Source organism: Egretta garzetta, unplaced genomic scaffold, assembly GCF_000687185.1.
Source record: "Egretta garzetta isolate BGI_Z169 unplaced genomic scaffold, ASM68718v1 scaffold539, whole genome shotgun sequence".
Taxonomy (NCBI): domain Eukaryota; kingdom Metazoa; phylum Chordata; class Aves; order Pelecaniformes; family Ardeidae; genus Egretta; species Egretta garzetta.
Genome location: NW_009260760.1, coordinates 2162955 through 2172877, shown reverse-complemented (window position 1 = coordinate 2172877; position 9923 = coordinate 2162955). Strand labels below are relative to the sequence as shown.

The 9923-nt window shown below is 38.6% G+C and overlaps 1 protein-coding gene across 1 annotated transcript in view; it reads left to right on the top strand.

Moving 5' to 3' along the window:
* Positions 1-9923, top strand: part of AGPS (alkylglycerone phosphate synthase) — an 88008-nt gene that overhangs the window by 30779 nt on the left and 47306 nt on the right. The window contains exon 4 of the mRNA XM_009646038.2: positions 9269-9358. Coding sequence (XP_009644333.2) covers positions 9269-9358 — 90 coding nt within the window. The remainder of the gene's footprint in view (positions 1-9268; positions 9359-9923) is intronic.

The window sequence follows — 9923 nt, the reverse complement described above, 5'->3', positions numbered from 1 at the left end:
ATTCTGCCCCTCTACTCTGCTCTGGTGAGGCCTCACCTGGAGTACTGCGTCCAGCTCTGGAGCCCTCAACACAAGAAGGACATGGAAGTGTTGGAGCGGGTCCAGAGGAGGGCCACAAAAATGATCGGAGGGCTGGAGAACCTCTCCTATGAGGACAGGCTGAGGGATTGGGGCTTGTTCAGCCTGGAGAAGACAAGACTCTGGAGAGACCTGATTGCGGCCTTTCAATACCTAAAGGGGGCCTATAGGAAAGACGGGGAAAAACTTTTTAGTAGGGCCAGCTGTGACAGGACAAGGGGTAATGGTTTTAAACTAAACCAGGGTAGGTTTAGACTAGATATAAGGACGAAGTTCTTTACAATGAAGGTGATGAAACACTGGAACAGGTTGCCCAGAGAGGTAGTGGAGGCCCCATCCCTGGAAACATTCAAGACCAGGTTGGACGGGGCTCTGAGCAGCCTGATCTAGTTAGCGGTGTCCCTGCTCCTGCGGGGGGGGTTGGACTAGATGACCTCTAGGGGTCCCTTCCAACCCAAAACATTCTATGATTCTATGATAACTTATTCAAATCAAACTTTAAACAATTCTGTCCTTGTTAAAAGGGAGTATTGATTGAGTGTAACTAAATGTTGACTCAGTAGCTTGTAGGCTTAAATTTTTTTCTGCCTGGAGCAAGAGAAAGCAGGACAGGATTTCCTGATTTTCCTGTCTCTTTGTGGAGAAGCTTCTTTTTTTGTGGGATGAAGAGGAGGCTTGTGGATCTCTTAGTTATTATGGGCATACTGTTACCCAGGGATGAGTGTACAGCCAGCTGCCTGCTCTGTTCAAGTTCACACCCAGGTTGCTCAGGGTAATGTGTTAATATCTCCATACCTTTCTATAGACTCTTGCAATTCTTGCTGTAGTTGCTGGTAATGATTCTGACTATGAAGCAGTAACATGAATTAAGTCTCTTAAAGAGAGCTGCTACTACTTGAATTTAACAAGTAGCATCAAAGAGGCTTCGTATCTTACCACCAATACTCAGAGCAGTCTTTATTTTATTATAAGTGCTTAACTCTTTAGACAAAAGTGTTTAAGCAACACTTGACACTAAACTGAATCGTGGTATAGGTGACTTCTAAGCTTAAGGTGGTGGAAACTTAGGGCAAAGAAGGAAAGGGCTGGTGCCACTAGAGAGTCTTAACAAACCAGAAGAGTAAGAGCCTGTTGCAATGAGGAAGGTATGGCAGTTCACAGGAGGCTCTGTGATTGCATTAAAGCAGTTAACTGCTAGTCAAGGCTAATGCTTGAAGTAGAAGAACAGATAAAGTAAGAAAATTCTCATATGGAAACGTAAGGCAAATGTGGCTTCACATGCAACAGCAATTCCTGTCTGTCATCTAGCTCCAAGAAGTTGAATGTCAGGCAGATGACTTGTAAGAAATCTGTAAGAATTTAAGTAATATATGTATTGTTAGATCACTTGGTATCAAGTAAACCAAATCGGATATCTTCATTGGTTAAATTTTATTAGGAAAAAAACCTAGATACAAGATAGAAGTATAAAGTATGTTTAATATATTAAGTACAACATGGATTACTGTATGAAAGCAAGTAGCAGTTTACAGCAAAAACTAAAATAATTTTGTAGATTGACTTCTTGATGTCTACTGAGATCTGAACTGTTATGTACAAAAAACCAAATGTGTATATAAAGCTATCTATTTAAACTTTATTTCTTTATTTAAACTGAATAGAATGGTCTGTTAATGCAGTAGACTAGTGTAACTACTTGGACTTCCTAGAAGCTGCTTTGAGCTGGAGTAAAATAAGGACATCAGTAGTGTCACAGGTTGCAGCCAACTAGACTTCCCTGAAATGTTACTATAACTCTTATGAGAGAACAAATAATGTGAAGTATTAAAAATTGATTGTACGCTGAATGTGATGGACAAGTATAATGCCTGTGTAGTGTTGTTATATCCAAAATTGGGATGTTGTATGCAAATCTTCAGGGTTGATGGTCTAGGCCAAAAAGTGTTCTTCAGCAGTTATCTGATGTATTTCCTACACAGCATGCTAAAGATTTTCCATGCAACAGGTAAAACTATTGTGCAGGAACTGAGCTTATTTTGCTTATGCAAATAAATGGCAGATGATTGATTCCTGCATTAACTTGTTTTTTTAGATAGTGAAGCAGATTTCCTGGTTTTGCAAGCTTTCAAAAAATAGTTCTCAAAGGACTGATCTCTAGCATTTGAAAAAAATCTTTAAGTGCTTGTTTGTTTGCTGCCTGGAAGTAGCCATGTGTGTGCAATTTTGTAATAGAGCAGTCTCTTTAAAGATAAAAAGGAAACTGGTGTCAACTGAAGTAGTATGTGGAATAGAGATAGCCAAATGATGATTCTTATGCAACAGAATACCTTACTAGAAGCTAAGTGTATGCTGAGAAGCACAGGTATGTAATGTCTTGGCTTTCCTGAATCTTTAATTAACCCTAATTGACTTAAGCTTTCTATGAAAGAATGCTAGAGAAACACCAATTTCCTTATTCCTTGGGTGTTTGTTTATTACAATGTGGTGAAATGAAGAGTAATGAAATAGTCAAGGCTAGGAACATGTGTAAGGAGAGTTAACATTTGTTTTATTGGAACAGTTTAAAAAAAAAAAAGCACACTTTGCTTTGGGGTACCTAAACCCTTGAAGTCTTTATTTTATGCCTAAAATCTTGTGTCTGTGTTATCTGCTTATTGTAGATGTAAACTGTAAATATGAACCCAGGTCTGTGTTGCCATAACAGATATTCAGCAAACAGAATAGCAACTGAATCGGGTGTATGTGCAGCTGCAGGGGTTTAGCTGAAAGTGTGGGCTACAGAATCTGAATTTGTCTAAGGCTATAAAACAGATGTTATGTGACTTCAGACTTCAGAGCGATTACATTTGGTTTGCTGCAGGGAAGATCGTCCAAGAGGGAAGAAGCATAAGAGTGGCAAACATGGTAGATACTCCCTGCCTGCAGCGTGGCATTCTTCTCCCGCTAAATGCTGCTTTCACAAAGCAGTTCTTGAAGGGATTCCTTGGGCTACATTCCCTTTCCTAATTTCCAGGTACCTGATACTAATTTACTACTGGCTTCAAAACCTCTCTGGAGTGGCTTGCTTACTTGCTTGAGAAGTGTGACTATATAACCCAGAGAGATGGCTCCAGAGGAGAGGGAGCGTGACTTTCTGGTATCACTTGTGGAAAGGGTTCTGAATTTCCAGCTGGTGGTCTGAGTTGGTAACAAAAAAAACAGCTCAGGTGGGCTTTGAGGAGTTACTGTCTGGGTAATGTCGTCTTGTTGTAACTACTTAGCACCGTAATACTACCTCAGTCTTGCTGCGTGTGCTGGGTTTTGCAAGAACTCTATGGCCTGCAAGGCTTTTTGCATTGTTACATTAGGCAAATACTGGTGCTTTAGCCCCTGTGGTAGCCCTTAAAAGTGCCACTTTAAACTCATTTCCAAGAATGTACTGGTTCTTGGATCATGGAATAAGAATGTCTGAGTATTTTCTGTGTACCTTGTTTTAATGCTGAACATCAGCTGGTGATTGATTAGAAAATGCTGGTGGTTATTGTGAAGAAACTGATGTGAGCACCTTGGCTTTGCTCCACTTGAGTCGCATTGATTCAGCTGGTTTGAACTGTACTTTCATCCTGCTTCCCCGAAGAAAATATGCAAAACTGTCACTTGTCCTTTGAGTAAGTTAGCCTGTTTGTCTAAGTTTTATGTATCATGTACCAGATCTTCAGAATATTTTGGAGAAGGGGGAAGCTGATATTTATGTGCTTAGATGCTATGTCTGTATAGTGAGGCAATTCCAGTCTTTCTTAAATCACATGGTGCTAATGTTTGGAGTTCATTCGTTACTTTGTATTTGTTCTGATGTTTCATTGGACAATCTCATAACTTCATCGTAAGTGAAAAAACTTCGTGTTCTGGTGTTATAATATCTATGTCCTTTAGACCTTGGAAAACAAAAGGCTTTGTAACTGTTGGCGATACTCTTCTCTTGCAGCGTAAAACTCTTCTTGACTGGTGGTTGTAGGTGTTGGGCATGCAGATATCTGATGTACTTGTGATGTGAATTAGAAACTACTGAAAAATGATAATCCATGGTATAATTTCCACACGGGTTGAACTTTGGATGCCGAGCTTGGATACCTATGGGAGACCCTGTGCTTGTTCTTCAGTTTCCTAGAGAGACACAATAACTCTTTCAGCCAATCACCATGCCTCTCACTAAAACATGAGATTTGGAGAGTGCTGGCAGGTACAGTTTTGTTGGAATAGAGTAGGTCTGGAGGCCTCCGCCTGCCCAGCTGAGTGACCGGATACCTCGGGAGCACTGGTTCAGCCGGTGGGCTGGGGGCCACCCTACCGCTCCCCCAGACTGGGCATGCTGTTGCCTTGTGAGCTTCTGCCCAGTTCGTAGGCACCGTAATAGTTGTTTGGGGGCTTAATATATTGTCTTGTGCTGTGACCTGAACAGCATCCTGCTTGATTATTCCATAGCCAGTTTTCCAGAAAAATGCAGAAAATGCTTGACTTGTTGAACAAATATTTTACAGCAGTAAGAATCCTTATTGCATCGAGTCCAGCTAGTATTTCAGTGTTGGGCATTATAATGAAAGTGAAATATATAAATTCACTTAACCTAGTCACACTATTTTCAGCTCTTATTGTCACTGTTTGCATGGTAAGTTGTTCTTTCAGTTTTTTTTCCCTTCAGGCAATATAATTTTGTATTTGTATATGTATAGTATATATTTTAAACATGTTAAGCAGGCTTTGCTTTATAGTATTTCACACATTTCGGTAGTGAATTTCTGGCTTTTAAGTTAGAAGGCAAGAAAGAACTGGTCACTTCCTCCTATATCTGGCTAAGATGTTCCATATTTCTGTCAAAGATGAAAGTTGGGTTAGTGAGCTTGATATCTTGTTGAAGCCTTTGTACTGAATAGGAAAGGTGTTGTCTTTAAATGAGACAGTTCCGGTACAATACAGAGCTGAGTAACATTGAGTTTAACACAAGAATAATACCAAATGTTGATGAGTGTCTTTGGTAGATGTATTCTTGGAAAGGGGGCTGGGAATACAAATAGAAGGGTGTGTAAATTATGTCTTGCTACATGTAGAATGTGTAGCATGAACATGTTAGTTGACTAAGCCAAACTGAGCGTCTTTTTCATGCTGGGGCATGAAACTTTTTAACATGTTTTGATATGTTTGGATATTATTCAGAGTATTCAGATATTATGCAGGATATTCAGGTTATTTTTTGTTGTGGTTTTACCATTTAGCAGTCAAATTCTTGAATTTTTGAAGAACAAGGATACAAACTATTGCTGCAAGGAAAGTTGTTTCAGATGATACAAAATATTGATGTGTTAGAGGGTACATAATCTGTAAAAGTCTATGTAGGTGTAACGGTGGTATGTACTAGTTACAGATCAATGTGTAGTTTGAGTCCTTTGATATCAGAGCCAGGATTGGACACATTGAGTGCTCGTACATGGAGGGAGCTCTTCATGTGTGCTTAGGTCTGCAGATACTCAGCAATTCTTTCTGCCCTTTATATTGTTCTGGAATATGAGATTTTGGGAACAAAAGCCTTGGGAAATGTAGAAAGCTACACTGATTGCTCAGTCACAGCTTGGATCATCTTTGAGAGCCAAGATAAACATGATGCATGATACTTATCTGGTAGGCAGCTCTAATTGCTACACCAGGGCATTACGGAGGGCAGTGGGAGTTCTGTGCTGGAGCTGGGGTACAAAAAGCTTTTTCTAAGGAATGCTGACTGTATAAATAATGCTGCAAAGGGCAATATGAAAATGAAGGAGGAGAAATGCTGTTATAACACTTATGATTATAAAAAACCTTTTTCCTTGTTTGCCTTCTGTTTATTATTACTCTGTCAAATTACAGTTTTAATTTCCAAATGTAAGCTGGAAAGACAAGGAAATGCAGAGCAGGCATGTGTTATGGTGTATTTCCCTTACATGAGGAAGGTGGGCTAGGGAGGCAGACCTGGGCAAGAGCAGCATGCTGCCCTGGCCTCTGTCTTGCAGAGCTGTTTGCTCCTCTTCTGAATATGTCAACTAATGTGTAACACTCTTCTGAAAAGTTGTGCTACAGTCTTTGAATTACATCAGTATGACATTGACGTTGCCTCAGTAGTCAAGAAGGCTTGCTGATCTCCTCTGGATGTCTCCTGCTTTACTCTGTGCTGAAAAGAATTCTCTTGAGTCTTGAGGTTCACCAGCTCTTGTTCATGAAGAGCATACCTTTCAAATGGTATGCAAGAAGATCTAAACAGCTTGGTCTTCACTGCAAGCCATGTCAATTACAAATCAGAGCTGACAAATTCAACTTTCTTTTAAAACCCGGTCTTTTTAGGCTTCTTTTTTAGGGAGCTGCATGCAGTATTTCCCCTAAATTGTTCTTGGTGTGTAGGCACGAAGTGCTAGGAACTACAATAAGTAAATCAAACAGCTGGCAGTACTGTGGTATGGTGGAACTATGGTGGAATAAAAGAAAGAATAAATGTAAGATGACTCATTACAAAAACAGCCCTTTCTGTCTCCAAACAGAAACCTCAGACTTGTGCAGTGTAGTCTTGAATATAAAAAATAAATGCCTAACTTTTTGTTGTGGTATTTACCTGTCACAAGATGTAATACTGCCTGTTATATGGGGGTGTGGGGGAAGTCTCCTGAGTTTGTGTTATGAGGTAGCTGGGATGTCTTAGAGCCAGCTGTTCTTCTACAAACATACAAACTGTTATATTAGATTTTAATGTAATTATTCTCATCACATCGATGTCAAGAGCTATGTTGTCTGGTAGAGTAAGCTTTGTGTACTTATTTTATTCGGGAATAGTTCAACCTGAAAATAAATTCTTAACAGTTAAAACTCTTAACCTCTGATCTATATTTTAAAGTCTGATGGAAGCACCAGGTAGTCTTAACGCCAACCTAGGAAAGTGGGCCTTTAGAAAAGGCAAACAACTGGGAATGCAGTCAGTTTAGCAGAAAGACCTTGTATCTGGGTCTTTGTTCAGTGCCTAAATGAATACTACCTTTCGTGGATTTTGTGGGAAGTATCTACCTGTACTGACATCAGGACTAATGATAGTTTCAAAGCTGCACTTCATTGGTGTATCTCATAGAGCCTGGCCTTTTGTGTCTTGGTCTGTCTGATTGATTCCAGCTTTGCACATAGTTTCTCTAACCTGTTTGATGCATGGTACTTGGCACACTTATTTGGGCACTGCCTTGCAAGAAGACTTAACCTCTTTAAATGAGGGGGGGAAGCTGCTTGAGCTGTCCTCAAATTTTCTTTATTAATATAAAGTCTGTTCTGACTTTACAGGATTTGACAAACTCTAGAGATCAGGTATATAGAAATACTACATTTAGTCAGCAGAGGGAGAAATCTTGCCTTGAGGAGGACTGCAATGATGAGGATTTGAGGGGAATGTTTAGTTAAAAAAAGAAAAAAATGCCACTTGAGTTGGCCAATTCTGTGTCAGCCTGTTCACAGCTGAGAACAGCTCAACTGTGTATGACTTAATGTCTTTGTGGAATTTCTTATAAATGTACATAATATTTGCAAATATAGAATATAGGAGTAGGTGTAAAAATAGGCAAGACTGCACAATATGCATTAAGAACACTTTTTTTGCAATCTGTCATGTCAGTGCAATAGCAACAAGGCAGTCCTGTGCTATCAAACATGAGTAGATCCTTGCCCTTTTCTGAGTGAACACTACATGTGTAAAGATCGAGTCTGTGGAGAGAGGAGGCAGCCAAACGGAGGGACAGCCGGCTGCTCAAACAGTTTAATTTTGGCTGAAATCTTAGAATAACTTCCTCAATGTGGAAGAACAGCATAGGCTGGCTATTTCACAAAACTGTATCAGCTACTGAGTACTGAAACTGCTCTATAAAGTTTGCTTAAAATGCTAAGTTTGTCAAAGGCTTGTTGATATGACTGATTCAAACAATTGTAATTAAATACATGTCTATGGTTTTTTCCATTTGATCGATTAGAACTTTGTGTACAGGCAGTTTGAAGAAAATGAATTTTGATTAAGCCAAGTCTATTCAATTACAACACTGACAGTATGTTAGCAGCCTACGTTAAGATTATCTTTATAATGAAGGCCTTTGGTAATCAGTCATCACCCCGTTATCTTGTATGTAATGCTGGAGTTATAACTGGCTTGAGGCAATGCTTTCTCTGAACCACGAGGTGTTTTTGAAATGGTCACCCCTGATCATCATTGTATTCTTACATTACACAGTCAAAGAGTAAGAGCTATATTCATTGTATATAGTGGAGTGAGGTAATAATATGCTTTCAGCCTTGTTTAAGGTGCCTTTTTACTAATTAACATTCAGTTTTCAGGTTAGTACTTCATTCCTAATGTAAATAAATGGCAAACTTTGCTTAAAAAGTTAGATTAATGTGTAATTACTCTTTGTGTTTCTCTGAGTCTTAAATCTGTTTACATTGATATACTTCTGACTTTATCATAATTGAGATACTCTGTTTTGGTATGGTTGTGCTTAAGGTATTTCAATTTTGTGGTTGTATTTTGGCAGCTGTGGGTTCGTTTGTGTGGGGTTTTTTAATATTCCCTTTCTTATGGTGGCATGCTTTGAGGTCACATTCAGGTTGTATTTGCTATGTTATTCCTGCAGTTCTTGGAAGTTTTTTTGACTTTCCAAAATATATTTTCAATCCAAATGTGTCCGAGTGCCTCATCAAGTGAATGCTATTAGCAATGCAATGAGATTACAGTAGTTATGTCAAACAACTAAAATTCAAAATTATTCTCTTGACAGAAAATAATAATGCTAAATGTCTGTTTCATTCTGAAAATATTTAGCTATTACCTGTTTGTGTGTTAGTGTTTATGTGTAGATTTAAAAATGAGCATCTTTCAAACATTGCTCTTGCCAATTTGAGAATATCACTGTATAGTATGCATTGATTTAAGCTGGTTGTTTTTATAAAGCATCTTGTCTCTCAAGTCTTAGGATGCAACCTGAAGGAGTAATGGTTGTGGCTGCAGAATGACTTTTTACTCTACTAAGCTATGCACTTTTGATATGTACTTGATTTTTTTGAATTGCTATCTGATAAGACTTTCTTTCCAAAGCCATATAACTGCAAATCATTTTGGGCTTACAATGTGCTAACATTCTTGCTTATATATGTTTCTCCTTTTAAGGCAAGAACTTCTGAAGTGGAATGGATGGGGATATAATGACTCCAAATTCATCTTCAATAAGAAGGGTCAAGCAGAATTCACAGGAAAAAGGTAAGCTGAAAATTTTTATAACTGCAGTATCTTATTTGATGATTTTCTTGAAAAGAGTTTAAAAACTGCATTGTTCAGTTAATGCAAAGAAAGCAAACCCTTTTCTTTATCTCATAGAAAAGTTTATTAGTTATTCTGCATTTAACAGGTTTACTGAATTCCATACACTGTAGTCTAACGTGTAGTAAAATAGACCGTGTGGCTTGTTGGAAGGTTTATTAAAAGCATTCAGGACAAATTAACGTGAGTCTTCTCTGTAACTTGATATACTCTGTGCATTAAATGTCTCTTGGAGAATGGTATCAGACTGAGAATCTGCACCATGTTCTAAAGCTTTAGGTAACGTGCAGCAGGTCAGTGCGGTTTTGCCAGTTTTGAGAATCTCTTCTTGAGATCTTGAGCATCAACAGGTTGCTTTATTAAACTTCCAATTTGTGTTTCAGGTTTCTTAACCATTGTGCATGGAGCTACTTTATCCTCTGAGCTTAAAATTAAAAACTGCTTTTCAGTTGTGTGTTTTGTAGTGGCAACACTTCTGACTTACCTACTAGCCCTTTTTTACAGC